The sequence below is a fragment of the Protopterus annectens genome, chromosome 4.part0 (assembly GCF_019279795.1).
Source record: "Protopterus annectens isolate FY-2018-M chromosome 4.part0, PAN1.0, whole genome shotgun sequence".
NCBI classification, from domain to species: Eukaryota; Metazoa; Chordata; order Ceratodontiformes; family Protopteridae; genus Protopterus; species Protopterus annectens.
Window position 1 is genome coordinate 671,264,661 of NC_056733.1, and position 19,855 is coordinate 671,284,515.

The following is a 19,855-nucleotide window of genomic DNA, read 5'->3' on the forward strand; positions in this document are numbered from 1 at the left end:
CTGTCACAAATCCAGCAGAAGAAGACACTGAATGGGTTTAGTAGACAGTCTACCAGACAGTGTTTGATGCTGATAAGAAGGCAGCTTGGCACAAAATCATGACCCATGGAGCTTGTATTTTTGGCCTTAAAGGCAGCATTTAGGACTTGATTAGAAGGTGTGGTGTGGATGTATGAATAAGTTGAGGAAAGTTAGGTAGCGATAGTGAGTAAAGTTAGAGCTAAATTGGTCCACTAATATGGTGGTTATATCCTCAGGGGTTAAGAGTTGTTGTTGTGCATGAGCACTAAGCACTGCTGTCCATTACCTCTAAGGTTTCTAATATAGCTGATGAAGGTTTTGTGGTTGTCCTTAGCAGAAGAGGCAATTCTTAATTCACACTTACTTTCTGATGATTTGATTTTGTTTTTGAACTCTCCACTGATCTTTCTGAGCTTACCTCTAGATAATGGGGCATTAAGTTTGCTTTTATAGGGTACGAGGTTCTTCTCATTATTGTAAAGTTTGTTTAGTGGAGTGCCACCATAAGATTTTATTCCGGAATTTGGCATTGTATTTATGCCTTATGGGAACAGAGGGTGGTACATAAATTATCTGCAAATGTGGCAGTCTGTGAGATGGGGTCATCGAGGTGAGGAAGACACTTTACATTTCATCAGGTTAGCTGGATTAGGCCTGCCTTAAAGTAGTCTCTAAAGACATAAGGATTTTGTGGCAAGCCATGTTTTACCCTTATAGTGAGTGTTAACAAATGGTGGTCTGATTTAACTAGTGATGTGGTAGCTGTAGGTTGTGAGCAAAAGATGACCATACTGGTGAGAACTGGGCCCAGTATTTTGAACCTTTATTTCTGACCTGAACCAACTGGTCTAGGAGGCTGGCATTAATAAACTCCAGTAATTTCCGTGCATATTTATTTCAGGTGGTGAAGGTTTCCCAGTTAATGGAGAGATAGTTGAAGTCTTCCAAGAGAAGAGCATTAGTCTGTTTATTAGATATACCTCACTGGCTACAGATGACGTGGAGGAGTTATGGTAATTGACTATAATATGGTACACAATTCTAGTTATCACGAAAAGGATTTGGATTAGTTCAAGGTCATTGCCCTGTCATGTGATTCTACAGCCGAGATGGCTTCTTAAGAATACAGACACATCCCCTTTAATGATGCCATCATTTTCAGCATTTGGGCCTGAAAAAGTAGTTGGCACTGAAACCCAGCCCTGCATGGAAGTTTTTGCTGTTCTGAAAGGTTTACTATGACAATGCCAAGTGAACGTTCAGTGAAAATGGGAATTTCAAACCTGATTTTGTTGATTCCTGTATCATCGACCTGCAATACTGCAAGTGTTCAGTGTAGTGAATGCCACTGTGCATTTTCACATATGTGACTGATGTTATGGCTACAGATCGCGGTACAGTGGGGATTGAGAAATTATCCTTTTCCCCACTGTAGTGCGATGTCGGAGTTGGAATATATAATTTGCAGGGGGTGCAGGGGGGCTTGCCCCCTGCAAAAACATGACGTTACATGATTTGTGGTTGTGACCTGCAAAAATAATGTTGAAAGTGCGAATGTGATTGTTTTGCTACATGCACTTCGACATTCTGACCTCATTATTATGCCTAACATCACAAATGTGAATCACACAGCTAAATGTATTTTATTATGACTTTCGATATTTTCATAGTAAACTGTTCTGAAACCATGTTTCATAACTATGTAGACATCTACATTTTCAAGAGTTAGGGATGGCAGTAAAAATTGCAGCTTTTTATTTAGGCTTCCAGCATTGAGCAGCTGATTTTTATTGGCTATGTCAGTAATTTGAAAAGACTGACCTTGCCTAAAAAGACATTATGGGGGAAGAAAAATTTCTGGGCCAATATAATGAAACCATGACGAGGGAGATGCAAGCCATTCTTAGCAAAACAACAAAGGCTGTCGATCATCTCCTCCTAGGCAGATATATATTGGATCCCCTTAAAATTACATCATCTAAGTCAGTAATTGAAGTCAGTTAGCTTTTGTTTTCATGGTGATGGTAGGATAATGCTCAGTACTAGTTTCACACCAGTTTCACATGTATATTCTGAGAAATCTATCATGTCCCTCTTCATATAGACTAAGGAGATATGTCTCAAGTCATTCGTTCCCACATGTGCAATGAGCATGTCATATGTGTACTTATGGAGACGGGACTTGAGGGCCCTTGTGACACTGTGGATCCTGGCACCTGAGATGTAGCTAACTGTTACTCTGACCTTGCTGAGCTTGGTGTCTACTGCATCTGTGTGTCTCACTATGGAGTCACCTATGACTGAGAGATAACCAGATATACTGTCTCAACCTTGCCACATTAAGGGCTTTGGCCTGCCAGGTGAGTTGACCCCTTTATGCCGGTATGTTTTCTCCAGTGTCTGGTTATGCTGCTTGCTTGTTAGTGTGATGCTGAGTGCCCTGTACACCAAATCTTCATCTAAAAGGCCTTTATGGTTTAGGCAGGGACATTTTGACTACCTTAGCGTTAGAAGGCTTATTTGTTTGTCTAGGACATGACAGGCATGGTTGTGTGAGGTGGATTTTGGAAATTACAGCATTCTGGTTACAGTCTACAGTTTTTGAAGACATGCTGGCTTCCAAGGTTAGTAGATACTTGCATCTCTCACATATGAAATTATTTATAGGAAAAATCAAACAGTTGTCAGTGAGTATGAGATAGTTCTTGCATTGTCACAACAATGTTTCTACTGCTATCAGGCTGGCAACAGACAGTGAGATAAACTGCGACTTTGTGGTACTTAGTGCTTGTAGAAATGGAGAGAACTAATGAATGCTAATGAAATTAATTTGTAGGAAGGGTATATATATATACTAGAGCACTAGGATGAACAATGAGTCTAAACACCAGAGTTGCAATTATACATACAATGAACAAAGGTCAGTAAAAGTATAGCAAAAGGCTAATGTGCACGTGAAGTAGTGGCTACCAACTTGGTTCGGGTGCTGCCACAACACTTAGCATAGTGGTGAGATAATTAGTAGTCTGTGCTGCCACTACCAGTGGACTCAGGCTCTGATTGCCTGCTGCAGGCAACAGATAATGAGTGCAAATGCAGTTAGTAATGTTTTTCTGAAGACAGTATCTGTAAATTGGATTGGATGCCACAATCGCATATTTATTACAAATTTACAGACTGCAGCAAGGATTACACTTTGGCACAGAATGCCCATAGGTAGGGTTGCCACCTTTTCAAATGGGCAAAGTGGGACATTTTTGGTACAAACATCAGATTTTACAGGCCGCCACATACCCACGGTCAGTACAAAAGTTAGAACTTAAATTTTTTGCCTAAATAAAAGCTTATTCTTGTAGCATTTTAGTTACTTATTCTGTTTCTTATAACATTTAGGTATTTTAGATACAGAATAACTGTTTTATGCAACTATTAGATAAAATATAGGAAATAATTTTGTCCTAAAATCTCAGGACATAACTGCCCAAAGAGGGACTGTCCCTCGCAAAGTGGGACAGGTGGTAACCCTACCCATAGGTGGCAAAGGCAGTGAAACAGAAAATAAACAACATGCTTACAGAAAGATGGAAATGAACCCTGCGTGATATGGCTGTCTGTAAGTGTTCTTAGGTGCACACAACTGTGCTCCTACAGCTGCTTTCGGTCATCTGCGGGAGTGTGTGGGTGTGCCCACATCAATACTGTTGCCCTCTTTGTGTAGTGCCTAATAAGTGTCAGAGGTGACATTTGCAATAGTTCCCAACAATGCATACATTTTCAACAAAGTAAGCAGCACTTTGCTGATATAGTGGGGTTTGGTTCTGAGGTCAAGTCTAACGAGGTATCTTCAGATGGCTCGGTGTAGTCACATCCCAGCAGAGTAGAGCTATGATATCAGCAGACACCCTGAGTGTAAAGAACAAACCACAGAACACAGATAAATCAAACATACTGCCCTTGTAACCAGTATCAAATTTCATCCACAGCAATAGCTGCATCCATCACCAGGAGATAACTTACTAAACCAGTTCAGAATGCAGAAATCCACCAGAGGATACTGAAGAGAACTTAAATCAGCACTTGCATACTCTAATGTAGGTGCAAAAACAGAAACTTGTACTACACAGATGTAGTGGAGTTTGGTTCTGAGGCCAATTGTTCCCAGTTTTGACATTTTTGCTTTTTAGTACTGGATAATGTGATGGAAAATACATGTGGGGAGGGGGACCTAGAGAGATTGCTTGAAAACAATGAACGTACAGCTGTGTAAGTAAACTTACTATTACAGTAGACGTTTGAATAGATCACAGTTGCAGTAGCCTAAGCATTATGGGCTACATCCTGCTTAGGATATGACAATCGGCCAGCTTCTAAAGCTTAATGGCACCTTCTAACATGCTATAACCACTGAACAGTTTGAGGAGTGTGGTGTAAAGTCAGTGGTTAGAGCACCAAACCTTTAGAGCTGTCTTGGCCCATAGTATGGGAGGCTAGAGGAGAAAGGTGTAGGGCAGGTCTCCAATGTTTCTTCTTTCTTTGTTTGGCACCAGAAAAGATCCTGTTAGGACAGGAACCAGGCATCCCTGAGCTAGGTGAGCACCCCACAAGCCCATTCTTTTTTTCCCTGGAAGCTAATCAGCCTATCCACACCTACCTTTGGCAGGAGTCAGGTGATAGGGAGTAGTTCAGCTTGCAAGTCCTGTGGGATAGCCTACCCTTCCCTCCCAGCAAATAGCTCATCAACTCATTATAGGTGACTAGGAGAGAGAGAGATGTGCACGCTTCCACTCACACTTACATCCTTCAGCTCAGAGGTGTGCATGTGTTGCTAGAAGCTTGAGTGTATACTGCTTCTTTCATAGGCAATCTCCAGCCCACAAATGGATGTCACCAGTGACGCAAGCAAAGCCCCCCCCCCAAGACTGATGAGCTAGCATCGCCTACTTAAGTCCATTCTCCTCCACCAAATCCTCTCAAATGCTCATACCACTAATCGAGCATTGGTAACCTGGATGCAGTCAGTGCTTCATCATTTTATATCATGGGACCAGATAACTCTTCGGGTGTCAAACTGTGGTGCACAAGTGCTTTGCTACCCTTGACTTCTTTCTGGCATTGTGCATGCCCAGCAATTGTCCCTATAAGAAAGTCAGCTGTTACTCAATGCTTACTGTTGTCGTAAACTGAAATTAGCTTCCATCATGGAAAGTGAGTTATACTTCTCTGCTGACAGTGCACATTTCTGTAGTCTGTTTCAGCAAATTTTGTTTATACACAGTTGTATAGTATTGACATCTGCTGATAAGTCAATATATTTGTCCCTAACATACTGAATAAAGCTGGAAATCTTGTCTTTCATTTGATTTTTCTTTTAAATTTTACCTATTCATTTCAACTGGTTATTCCACATGAGCTCTGCATTTTGCTTTGTGTTTTTATCATTACATTATTAATTTTCCTGTGAAACTTATACACATACCCGAGAGAATGGAACTGTAATTATATTTTCTGTGACATTCTGTATTTTAGCCTGAGGGTTCATCAGTGATCCATATTTAGTCCATTTCACTACAATATCCAGAGAAACAGGTAGTTGACAGTTGTTATCCTTGAAAGAAGAAATACAAGTTAAGTTATGTGCGCATGAACAAATACTCATTTGTAATCTCAACACCATTAAATCTTCTTGAAATAACGTTTCCAGCTGGCAATACATTAGGGAGATAGAAAAAAGAACATTTTGAAAGCAAAAATGATACTTTCAGGTACAAAACTTTCAAAAACAGCATGAAAAATCCTTACTGTAATGAACAATCTACAGTCCACTAGACCACATTGAGGCAGCTAGTCAACATCTTAAGAAAACATTAAAATTATTTTTTCACAAGTTCTACCATAACATGACTGTCATCATTATTAGAAAATGTACCCATTTTAGACTAAGTTTAGAAATGGTGAAATATGTATAAAGTAAGCATGATGTTTGCAACACTAATCTAAGCACTGCAGCTTGATACAGTGCAAGGAAATCAGTGTATTAAAAACTCCAACCTATCTTGTTAAATTCTATGTACAAAAGAAACATTTCTACTTACATTACAACAAGCAGCCAAACTAGCAGCTTCAGTTTGCTTTTCTGGTATACTTTTGTGCAAATTAAATAAGAATGAATTACTTACTTTTCTATGCACCCTTTGCAGACCTAGCAAACCTCTATGCCGGTGTTTTGACTTATCCATCAGGCAACTGGTTGCAGGTTTGGTGCATTTCATCACAGAAATAACTATGAAAATCCACCAGAATGGCTAGGTAACTGACTGCACAGTGCCTGATACAAAAAATGGATGGATGAACACGTGTTATGAGTTGGTCCACTGCTCTGGGTTCCTTTTCTGTCGGTGGGGATGGGACCCTTCTTAAGAGATGATGCTGCTGAACACAAGACTATCCATTTCAGGAGTCTCTGACCAGAAACATGCACATTGGGAATTAACCCAGTTCTCATCCTCCAAACATCCTACAAAAGCAAAGAAATGTAGGTATTTGTAGGTTGGAAATGTCTCTTTAAGTATGTTTTACTCCAGCAATACTCCCTAGAATGTACTACTGTGTTACATCCATTTTCTGGATATGTCATACTGCTTTTATAGGGGATTTTCTACATATCTTTTGACAAGGTCTTAAATTAGAACAATTTATGGGGAAATGCAGGATTTGTGTAACATGATTTGGCTTGGAAAGTGATAATCACAGCATCTCTCTCTGGATGATTACTTTAGATAAAAAAGAGGGAACAGTGAAAAGGGCAATAGTTTAACTGGGTGTATGTTTAACCGAACGGCTAAACATCAAACCATAACCATCGAATGTTCTTTCTGCAAACGTTTATTTCAGTGAACAGGAAAGTAATTAGTTGGCCAACACTTCTCCTTCTGCCCTTTTGCCCACTGTAGTGCGGTCTCGGAGTTGGTATATATATCTACTCGGCCGTTATAGCAAGCTAGGGACAGCCAAATGCTCTCAAGCCAAGGCTACCCATACTGCTCCTCTTCCCTTCACCTCAAATTGAGTTTTGCCCATAAAGTAGAAAATCGTGGAAACTTTGTCTGAGCAACAAACCTACTAGAACCCCAGGACTAGGGTTCTGAACCTCCAGGAGTCTTTTGGAGGGGGTAGGAGGGTGGGATGTCAAGAAGAATGAAGATTAACAACACAGATGGAATGTTATGGCAAGAATATAACTTCTTTATCAGATGTTGTCAATCTCATTCATTCTTGACTATTGGGACAGAGTCCCTATCTACTTTAGACCCTGGGAGGCCCTAGGGAAGGATATTCTTGAGCACCATACACCCAAGGGATGCTCTTTCCCTGGAGACTGTATCCAATTTGTAATGAGTGATAAAGGTATGGGTGTAGCCCAAGTTGCGGCTGCATACATGTCCTCCATAGAAGCTCTGGAATGAAAGGCTACTGAAGTGGAAACAGATCTAGTAGAATGAGCCCTAATTTTTGATGATAAGTCTAGCTTATTTTGGCTAAAACAAAGGTAATGCAATCTCTCAACCATTTTGACAGAGTAACTTTTGAAACTGGTTTGCTCAGTCTAGTACCTGAAAAGGATAGAAACAGTCGATCCGATTTTCTAAAGGATTTTGTTCTATCCAAATAAAAGCATAATTGTCTGTTTACGTCCAACAAATGTAAGCAATATTCTCCCTTGTTTAAGAAATTTGGAAAGAAGACTGGTAAATCTATGGTCTGACTGATAATGGAATCTGACACTACTTTAGGTAGAAAGGAAGGATTAGTTCTGAGTGATACTCTTTGTTTGTGAAAAATGATATATGTTTTACACACACAACCTGCAACACCGAGATTCTCCTGGCTGAAGTGATGACCATCAGGAATAGAGACTTCCATGATAAAAACTTGATATCACAGGTGGCTGCTGGATTGAAAGCCTGATGGACCAAACATTGTAAGACCTACGTTAAATTTCAAGATGCAATGGGCTCTTTGAAAGGTGGTTTCAAATGTAAAGCGCCCTTGAGAAATGTTTTGCAAAGACTGTGAGACATCAAAGAATGATCATCGAATCCTTTATGGAAATTTGAAATGGCAACTAAATGAACTCTAATGGTAGAAGAAGAGGCACCTAACTGAAATAAGGTGGTTAAGTATTCCAAGACCTTATCAAGGCTGAGAAAGGATCAATACTGTTTTCATCAGATCAAAAAACAAATCTCTTCCATTTACTAAGATAAAGTTTTCTGGTGGATGGTTTATGAGATACCATAAGTATCTTTTGTACTGGGGAAGATAAATTATTTCACCTGGCAATTACTGGAAGTGGAGAAACCAAGCCGTCAGCTTGAGATTTTGTAGGTTGGGATGGATCAGGTCCTGCTGATGAGATAATAGGTCTGGAGTTGGATCTAGAATCCACGGACGGTGAACTACATGAGGCCAGTAAAAGGGAAACCAGATTTGACGGGGCCAATAAGGTACAATGAGAATCACTTTGCATCTCAACCTTTGGGCTTTCCTCAGAAATTGGGGAATTAGAAAGATTGGTGGAAAGGTATATAGCAGTCTCGGGGGCCAATCGTGGAGAAGATCATCTCTCGGGGACTCCCTCAAGGGGGCACTAGAGCAAAGTAGCTGCTGCATTTATGGTTTATGGGAGAGGTGAACAGATCACAGCAAGGCTGACCCCATCGACAAAAGATATTCAACACTACACTAGAATTTAGAGACCACTCATGAGGCAGGAGAGTACATCTGTTCAGTTTGTCTGCAATCATGTTGGAAAGGGTCCTTCCATCCTTGTCACACCTGGCTAATGTGTCTCTGACCTTTGGGCCAAACAATGAAGTAGGATCAACAGCAGCGCTGATAAAGGGAGACTTGAAGGGGTCTGCAAAGTCAGATAAGCACATCCAGGTGTGACGCCTAATGGCAACGCCTGTATCGGCTGCTGTTGACATCCCTTCGGCTGTATGTGCAATAAGCCACATGGACGAGTTGGAGATTGACTCTAGGGTGGCAAGCTGGGAAGCAACCTTACCCTGGAACTTGTCAGACACTGCTCCCACTAAGGTCTCTGAGAGCTCAGTTATCAGATCCCTTTGGAGTTGCGAGAAGTGTGCCAAAAATTTCAAGGACCATATGGCGAAGGTCGTTGAAGCAAAACCCACTTCCCGAATCTGTCCATCGTCCAGGATTCCCGGTTTGGAAGATGGACAGCTGGACTCTCCCCTGCGAGTTCCTTTTTTGGGGCAGCCACCACCACCATGGCATCCACTTGTAGACCCTTCAACGAGTGGGGCTGATCCTCAGGCGCAGAAAGAAATTTGTCTGGTCTCCAGAGAATTGGCTCTACGGTATCAGGAGCCTTCCACACACTCTGCACAATGAGTCTGATCAGTTCATCGGCAAGCAGGGTCACCCAAGAAGTAGAAGGCCATGCATGAAAAGCCTGAAAGAAAACAGATTCCTCAGAGGATGGGTTTGAGGGCTTCCAATCACCCCTCTGTTTTAGTATCTCAAGGACGTCTCCAAAGGAGACATCTTCAGGGGGTGACTATGGGGACCCTTCCTCTTCATCATAATCTGTTTCCTCTGTGACTGATTCTTCTGGATAATCCAGGTGCTTCCTCTTGCACATTCTCTTACAGGGTGGCTCCTCAGGGGGAAGGTCTGTGGAGGACTCTGAAGAGAGGGGACCCTGCCCTAGGGTATCTTGCTTGTGCCCACTGTCGCAGAGTAGCAGATTGTGTCAGCTGCGAACCAGAAGGAACAAAAATATGGCACGCTGATGCTGAAGGTACCAACTGTGAGCCTGCTGTGGCTAGAGCTCTCTCCATAATCTGGAAGGCAGGCCCACCTGAAGAGGGATGGGAGCCCAGAACTGAGAAAGACAACATCAGAACTGGGGTCATACCCCGCTCTGACAAGTCCTCTCCCAGAGTAGGAGCTGCAAAAGAACTTGTAACTGTCAGGGTACCAGGAACTGTAGACTGTGTCATGAAGAAAATCAGAGCCAATCCAGGGATCCCAGAGCCGGCATGGCAAATCACGGTCCTGTGGGTGAGTTGGTTCTGATGGAGCCACAGACCACAGAGTTGGTTTCGGAACCAAGGTGAGGTCCACCATCAGTACCGAAGTAGTTTGCACCAGGAACGTCAAAGCAATGGGCTCCAGGACCTGGGGAGATATTGAAGGAGGAAGATAAGTGGGTGTCCTGGAATAGTAAACCTTGGCTCTGGATAGGAGAGAGGTCCAAGGGGGAGCAGGAAGACCTCTGGCTGCCAAGAGCTGATCTACCAACCTGACTACATCTAGCTCTGAAAGGCTCCTGGTGGAATGGATGGACATCCCCGAGGCAATTCTGGCCTATCAAGAAAGGGACTTAACTGTTGACCCAAAATGGGGTCTATATACTCTTGACCTTCAACACCATGGTCTGATGACCAGCAATTTGCTTGGCAGGGGAAGATGAAACAGCTATTTGGACAGACTATTGTTGGTGCCAGGGAGATCATTGGTACCAATGAGAAGGCCGCGCTGTAGGAGTTTTGGTAACTTCAATAATGGTTGGCACCATGGGTGATGTAACAGATTTTGCTGCTGGAGCAGGAGTAAGTGCAGATTTAGCTATTTTAGGCTTCAGTTCCGAAGGATGAGTCGAAACTTGAGACTTAGTTGTTTTAACTTCATGTACCTTAGGGGATGAAGGTACCGAATGACTCCTTTTCTTAAACTCTTTTCTGGGAGACTTAGATGTCTCCACCTCAGACAAAGCTTCACTAAAAGGACATTTTAGCAGCCACTTGAGAATAAGTTTGTTTCGTCTCTCTGCATGGGTGTGAGCCACTGAAACCCTTGCAGAGTTCACATGGCGGTTGTATCGCCAAATGAGGGACACCTAAACAATAAACGCATGAAAGATGCCCATTAGAATTGGGCATCTTTCTGCCACAATCCTCGCACTGCTTAAATCCTGTTTTCTGAAAGCATTCAAGTCTTTTCCCAGCTGAGAGAGCTATAAAGATAGACAAAGCCAGACAGCACATAGTACAAGCACATTCTGTACCATGCATCTTAGTGTAGATAATCTTTCTTTTAAGTTATCTCAAGTCTGTGTGTGCAGCTGTCAGTTTGGAACATTTGTACCTATTAAGAGGGTAAATCTTGTGTGTTATTATTAAGTTAATAGGTTGTAGGGGGGTATTGGGATGCTTTTTTTTTGAGGGCTTTCAATAAAACAGAAAGTTTTGTAAGATGTGACATAGGCTCAAATGGACAGGACAAGAAACAACTGCTTAAAATATTTACCTGCCAAAAGAGTATATGCATGTAACACAAAAACTGAAACTTGACCGTTAACAAAAAACTGTCATGCATAAAAGGTGGGAATAATAACTTTTCAAGAAAGTGATGCTTTCTATAAAGTCTTTATATGTCAATTGTCTCAGATAAATACAAAAAAAGAAAGAGTAGTGAACTACATTAAAAATGTAGAGTGCAAATAGCTATGCTACAGGAGACACACCTGGAAAGAACTGAACATGTGAATCTGATAAAGAAATGTTTTCATGATGGTTATTCAGTGAAATACCTGGCACAAAGGAAAAGAGAAGTACTTATATTAATTACAGGAGGAGCTCCAATAGTGATAAAAGAGGATACAAAGATAATAATGGTAGATTTATAGTACTATGGGGCTACTTGCAAGGGAGGAGGATTATAGTGGCTTGTTTTTATATTCTATTGAAAACTGCTATAATGGAGCTTTGGAAAATTCTAGGAGAAATAATCAGCTTTCAGCAAGGAATATTACTTATAGGTGGGGACTGGAATTTAATCTGCAACAGTGAAGATGTGTTTGGAGGCCCAGAAGGGAAAATATAACAAAGGAGGGTAGATTTTTGAAGAAATGTATGAAAATATTTGGTGTGGAAGGTGTGAATTCAGTACTAGGAGTTCGGAGCGAATTTACATATTATTCCCCAACATACAAAAACTGGGCTAAGCTAGAAAGAATGTACCATTTCACAGGAATATGTGCATTTAACTGAATGTCTTGATACACACCCAATAACTATTTCAGATCATGCTCTAATAATAACTAAAATAAAAACACAGGGTAATGAAATAAAAATGAGACACTGATGCTTTCTCGCCTACCTTTTGAAAATAGAGGAATTTAAGGAATGGGCAGTGGAAATTATTCAGGCACTATTACAGAAGAGAAATATCTTCTGAACTATAGCTACTGGGTGGGATAAAATTAAAGTGGAGTTAAAAATAGGGTGGAAATAAAACAAAAGAAGATATGCTTAAGAAGTAACAAGAACCATTATTAGAGTGACTGACAAATGTGAAGGTTTTGCAAAGTATGGGAAATCCCACAAAACAAGAGGAAAAGCAACTGCAGAATGCTAAACAGAAAATTAGGGATTACCTTGATAATATGCATGAGTTTAGAAAGATTGCTGTTATGCAACTGTTTTTTGATAAATAACTCTAGAGCACAAAAACTTTTAGTACAACAACTCAGGCAAAGTAGAAAGGGCTGTCACCAAGCTTAGGGGGCCTATAATAAGGAAAATAAGAGCTCATATAGAAGTAATAGAAATATTTTGGAAATTCTATGAAAGTCTGTACAAAGCAAAGAAATATGGAAATCAAGAAAAGGTACAAATGGAAATGCTTATGGAAGAATTAAATATGCCAAAATTAGAGATAGATGAGGCTCAATTACTAACAGGATAGGAGGAGATGAGATAAAAATGGGGATGCATAACCAATCTACAGGTAAGTTTCCAAGAATATATGGTATTCCTGTGGAAGTTTGGAAGTTGTGAGCTAATAAATTGATAAAGATCTGGAAGGCTTTATTTAACAGTATTTTAAGAGGAGGAGAAGTACCAACATCCTGGAAGAAAGGCTATACTACCTAAAGAGGGTAAAGATCTATCAGATCCAGTTTCATACACGCCCATTTCAATGCTAAACCATGATTATAAAGTGTTTATGTCTATAATGGCTAAAAGAATGGCAAAAGTGATGCCAAACTTGATAAATATGTATCAATCTGGTTTTGTGGAGAGGAGGCAAACATTTGACAGCATTAAAAGAACACTGATGTAAGAAAATACCACTGTTGTTGGAGGGTCTTGATGCAGAGAAAGCATTTGACAGAGTAAGCTGGGACTTTATGAACATGGCAATGGAAACATTTGCATTCCCTGATAAAATTATAAGGTTGATTAGGAGGATATATTAGGGATTGGAGTTGAAAATTAAAGTGGGTGGGGTCCTCTCTGATAATTTCTGTTTGAGCAGAGGAATCAGGCAGGGGTGTCCTGTCTCTCCTTTGTTATTTGCATTATATTTCGAACCACTGGCAAAGAAAATAAGGGACTCAGAAATTCAAGGATAAAACTGGTATGGTAGTCAAGAAAAAATATCTTTATTTGCAGATGATATTATTTTATACCTAACAAAATGAGAAAGGGACATTACATTGTTGTGGAATACTTTGAGATATTTTTAAATCTTTTTAGGATACAAAATTAATGAAGCTAAAACAAAGGCAATAATAGTAAATTATGTACCCAAACACAAATTGGTTCAGCAGTATCCATATTTATGGGAACACGATAAAAAGAAGCATTTATGAGTATGGATAAAAAATTATTCTGTTGTAGTAGCTACGGATATATGGAAAGAGACTAAACAAAAGATAATACAAAAACTGAGAAAATGGAAGCTCTGTTATATGGATATTAATAGTAAGATACAAGCAGTTAAAATGTTTTAGTCCCTTTAATCTTATACACAGGTCAGGCATACTTTTATCAACCAGAGGAGAAGTTGTGGATAGCAATTAATAAAGAGCTGAAGGATTTTATCTGGTAGGTTAATGTGGCAAGAATCAAGTGGGATAGGCTGATTCTTTCAATAGAACAAGGCAGATTGGGTTACCCGATTTGAAGGGGCATTTTAGAGCAACACAGTTAAGGTTCCTATGCATAGCACAAGCAGAAAACTATAATTAAACGTGGAAAGGGATGATGATGAAACAGGAGGGGAAGCTCAAGAAATAAGGAGAGACTGGGATTTTAGATGCAGACCTTTAAGGAGAATAATAATTATACAGAATATTATATTCATAAAAAAAAAAAAAAAAAAAAAAAAAAAAAAAAAAAAAAAAAAAAGCATTCTAAGAATGAAGCCAACACGAGACTGGAGAAAGGAGATTCTGCTGTTAGGGATGACTGCAATTAGGGATACAGACAATAGGCAAGAGGGGTTTAGAATTTATTAGAGAAAACTGGCAAAGAAGCCAAGGTATTGGGAGCAAATAACTAGAGAGGGAAAGGTAACAGAATGGGAAGATGCCAAGAATTTATTTGGACTGCAGGTTAGAGATAATCTTCCCTATCAAGGATCGATATCAGAGTATACGCAAAAGAACGAAATAGGGATCCTAAATGAAAGACCAGCACTGGTAGAGTTTTTAGTAGAATCTAGAATAGAAGCTGCCATTAAAAAAGGAATAATTAGTAGAGCATATAAAATATTGCATGATAACTATAAGAATCAATCAGAGGAGGTTAGAAAGGATTGGGAAGAGAGACTGGGTAAGCAATTCACAAAGAAACAATGAGGGATATGTCTCCCAAACATGCAACAAAGTCTATAAGATTTAGAATCTTTGCTTAGAAGTCTTTACATAGGTATTTTTATACCCCAAACAAACTCTAAAGAATTTTCCTCACATAGCCAGCAAATGTTGGAGGTGTAATGGGGAGGAAAGAAGTAACTGGGAACATATTTTCTGGGAGTCTAAAGAGTTGTCAGACTTTAACATTTCCCTGTAGACTGCTTTGTCAAAGATACAGGGTAAATAAATTGGTGTAACTAAGGAAATGATTTTTTAAGCTATGCTACAGAATTGGAATTGCCTAGACATAGTAATGCCTTGCTGAGTCTAATTATGGTTTCTGCCAAAAAAAGTAATTACTAGAAAATGGAAATTAAAGTCTAAACCAACTTTATGAGAAGTAGCAAATATAGTGACAGAAATAAAAGAACTGGAAGTGGGATGTTTAAAAAAGGGAAGGAGCAAATTACATAAAAATGGGAATTGTGGGAACAATACATGCAGAATAATGTTTTGGGGAGGAATGAGGTTTAAGGGAAGGCAGGAATTGAATAAGCTATGTAATGTTTGATGGGCAATGACTGTATAGGCTATGTAATGTTTGATGGGCAATGACTGTATAGAAGATTTTATGTGATGTATAGTGTTTGCAGCTAAAAAAATATCAATATGGTTTGCTTTTATTTACATAAATGTATGATTACCTGCGTCATAAGTGGTAATTCAATAACAATGTTTCTTTTTGAAAAAAAACAAACAAACAAAAAAACGATTCATAGAGAACTCCAAAGGCTTTAGTATCTCTGAACTGGAAATAGCTTGAAGAAGACAATCATCTAGGTAAGGATAAATGTGAATTCCTTGGAGCCTGCAAAAGGCTATAACGACAGCCTCCCAGTGGAAAGACTAAGTAAAAGATAACACAAAATTGAGAAGCTGGAAGCTCTTAGTTATGAATATGGAGAGTAAGATAGAAGCAGTGAAACCGTTTTTAGTCCCTTTAGTTTTAAGTACAGGTCAGACATGTTTTCATCAACCAAAGAAGAGTTGAAAATGTATTTAGGAGGGGAAGAGGCAAGAGTTAAATGGGATAGGTTGATTCTTTCCTTAGAACCAGGTGGGTGAGGATTAACTGATTTGAAGGGATACTTTAGAGCTATGCAGTTAAGGCTCCTATACATAACTTAAGTAGAAGGTTATAAATTAAAGTAGAAAGGAATGATGAAATGGGGGATTCAAGAGATAATGAGAGAAAGCAGGATTTTGTTTACAGGATTTCAAAGAGAATAACAGCAATCATACAGAATGTTAAATTCATAAGGTAGCAGAAAGCATTCCAAAATCTAAGCCTACATGGGAATGGAGAAAGGAAATTTTAAAAATAGGGATGACTACAAGTAGGGGTGTAGAAAATGGGCCTGGGGGATGTAATTTATTGGAGAAAATTACACAGCAACCAAGGTATTGGTATCATATGACTAGGGAGGGGAAGGTTAATACAGTGAAATGAGATCAAGCAGAACGTTTTACTGCAGATTAGAGACTACCTTCCCCACCAAGGACTGAAAACAGAATACAGGCAAAGAAAAACAGACAGGGGCATGCTAAGTGAAATACCAGCTCTGGTAGAGTTTTTAGTTGAGTCTAGTACAGAATCCGCTGTTAAACAAGGGATAATTAGTATGACATAAAATATTGCATGATAACAACAAGAATCAATCAGAAAAGATTAGAAAAGATTGGGAAAGGTGACTGGAAAGACAAGTTACAAAGAAACTATGTGAGGACAGCCATATGTTAGAAATTCAGTAAGTATTAAAGTAAGTATTACATTTTTGCAGTCTATCCGCTGTGTTCCTTCATGTGTTTTGTTTCTATTCAGTTTTACCTCTTCGGAAGGTTGGTTTTGTGTATGACAGCCATATGTTACCCACATTTGCATGGAATTGTTTGCACAGTTATTTTTATACCCCAAGCAGACTCCAGAGACTTTTTACTAAGGTATACAGCAAATACTGGAGGTGTGATGGGAAACAGAGAGGTAATTGGAAACATGGATTTTGGGAATGTAACAAGTTGATAGATTTTAAAAATTCACTGCAGACTACTACTTAGAAATGTTGGGGGAACAAATGCTTGTGACCAAGGAAATTGAGCTTTTCTTCTGCTTCCAATGAAAAGGCATTTTTTTAAAATGGAAACAGATAAAAGCTGTCATATTAGATAAAGGCAATTGCTGGAATTATTTCAAGACTAACTAAATACAAAAAAAAAAAAAAAAGAAAGGAAGAAAGAAAGCAATAAAGAGGAACTAAATACAACAAGTAGTATGAAAGCTGCCACTCTAATGAATTCAAATATTTTTTCAAAGTTGTTTTTAAGAGCTGGTCCCAGTCATTCTCAATGAAAAAACAGCTGATAAGGAGTTAGGAAGATTACAAACACAAAAATTTGATTATCACTCCAAGAACAGAGTATGAGCTGCACCTCATTTACCAGTATTAAAAATGAGACAATTCAATTTGTGCTTCAGAACTATTAATCAAACTGCTACAACATAAAGACATTCACTACCAAAAGTGGGAGAGCTAATGTCTATGCTGTGTGTTAGAACTGTGGTCTTGAAAACGTATATATTGTCCACTTAACAAGTATGTCTTGAAAAAACTTCAATAAAATACATAATCATTAATATGGCTGCATGACAGAAAAGTGATATCCCTAACTGCAACACTTAAATTCAATGCAGAAGGTCTTGAGCAGCAACTGTTTATTTGGTAAAACCACTTAAAAACAAAACAAAAAAATTATATAGATTAAGCACTTTCGTCCCTTATTGGAACTTCATCAGAATATAAAAACAGTTAAGTTACAAAAGTTTTATGCACACATCTATGAGCAATGACAAAAATTCCTTTGATGTTTCAAGAGGGAGCGTCTCTAACCATTCTTAGGCAAAGTAGCATCACAATGCCATCTAGTGTTCGGACGATTTAAGTGTACTTCATCTTGACAGTGTGTAATCTTGCGAGCCAGCTAAAAAAATTGTAAACTTTTTGTATTGAACAGATTATGTTTTTGTACATATTAGTTTCTGTGAAAAATCTTAGATAAAAAAATAAATCACATTAAAATGAGAAGTTAAAATCATATTGATTATGAAGATGAAGTGTACTTAAATCTTCCAAACATTAGATGGCATTGTGATACTACTTTGCCTAAGAATGGTTGGAGACAGTCCCTCTTGAAACATCAAAGGAATTGTCATTGCTTATGGATGTGTGTATAAAAGTTTTGTAACGTAACTGTTTTTATATTCTGATGAAGTTCCAATAAGGGACAGAAGCGCTTAATATATATGAATTTTTTTGGGTTTGTCTTTAAGTGTTTTTTACCAAATAAAACAGTTGCTGCTCGTGACCTTCTGCCTTAGATTTGTTTTGGGTTTGGAGGCTCTTGGATTTTGTGTTTTAACTGCAACACTTTACAAATTCTAGCTAAAGCAGTAAAAATCAGTTTACTCTACTACACTGCTATGTGTACCAACTTCAAGATCGCTACAACTCAGAATAAAGTACAGTTGTGCAAGTAAATGTACACTAACATTAGATGTTCAAATGATCACTGATGCAGTAACCTAATCTATACAGGTTATATTCCACTAAGAATATAACAGACAGCTTTCAAAGCATTCAAGGTACCTTCCATTCCCCCAAACCATTAGACAGCTCAAACTGTGTTGACTAAATGAGAAATCTGGATGCCAAGCATTTCAGAGCTTTCACACCAACAGACAGAGGGAGTTTAACGCCCTGAGAGGACAAAGCTAGGAATACAATACTAAATGTCCACATCCTAACATACAAAACATGCAAAAGTAAGGGAGATGGAGGGAGGGAGCACATACTACAGAAATGACCATTTGAACATCCACTGTTATGGTCAGTTTACTTTTACAACTGTACTATGTTCATCATTAGGATCACTGTTGCAGTACCCTTAGCTTACACAACTATACTATGTTCATTCATTAGTATCACTGTTGCAGAAGCCTTAGCTATGTAGTCAGATTACTATAACTTAATATAGCTGGGGAGGGAAAGAATGAAGGTCCAGAAGCCCCTGGACAATGGTCCTAGCAAAGCCTGTCCTAGACCTGTAGAAGGAATCTAGTTTATAGTGCCTTGCAAAACTGCACAGAGGACCAAGTTGCTGTTTCTAGAATACACCTTGACTCTGTCTGGAATAGCTTTGTTGTGGCAGGTGTAACAAATGGTAATATCATGAGAGAAGCATTTTGAAATAGCCTGTTTTGACACAGATTGTTCTTTTTTCTTACCTTCCTAAGAAATGAAAAACTGATCAGAAGTTATATAAATTATATTGTTCTGTCAAGATTGTACCCAGGTTGTCTGTGGACATCCAGTGTATGGAGAATCCTTTCTCCCTCATTTTTTTATCGTCTTTTATTCAGCACTGTATGGATTAAAAAGGATTCTGGTGTGGCAGCTAAGGATATGTGGGAATATACTAAACAAAAGATAATACAAAAACTGAGAAAAATGGAAGCTCTGATTTATGGATATGGACAGTAAGATACAAGCAGTTAAAATGTTTTTAGTCCCTTTAGTTTTTTTTATGTTCTGGAAAGAAGTCAGGGAGATGTACTGCTTGGCTTAAGGTAAACTCAGACATCACTTTAGGCATAAATTAAGGATTTATTCTTAATGAAACCCTATCTTTGTGGAAAATAAGATAAGGCTGACCCACCACAAGAGCTTGTAACTCTTCTTACAGAGGCCAGAGCAATTAATAATACTGTTTTTCATGTCAGGAACTTCAAGTCAGCCTGATGAGCTGGTTCAGGTGAAGCAAGAGTTAGTTTTTCTAACACAAATTTAAGATCCTAAGGAGGACCCACTTGTTTTCTTGGAGGCTTCTTATGTAGCACCCATTTCAAAAATATTTTCACATGAGATAACACTGAAAGGGGGGGGGGGTAGATGGGCAGATATGCTGAAGTGGCTGACAAATGAAACTTGATTGATGAGTTAGACAGGTCATAGAATGATAACTCATACAAACACTGTAGAACTAGATAAACATTAGCCCTAAGTGGGTGCTCATTCTTTTCTTGGTACCACCTAGAAAATATTTTCC

At 38.9% G+C, this 19,855-nt stretch overlaps 1 protein-coding gene across 1 annotated transcript in view; it reads right to left on the reverse strand.

Moving 5' to 3' along the window:
* TCTN1 (tectonic family member 1) overlaps nt 1-19,855 on the reverse strand; it is a 1,166,238-nt gene that overhangs the window by 42,429 nt on the left and 1,103,954 nt on the right. Inside the window, exon 14 of the mRNA XM_044068635.1 lies at nt 5,498-5,626. Coding sequence (XP_043924570.1) covers nt 5,498-5,626 — 129 coding nt within the window. The remainder of the gene's footprint in view (nt 1-5,497; nt 5,627-19,855) is intronic.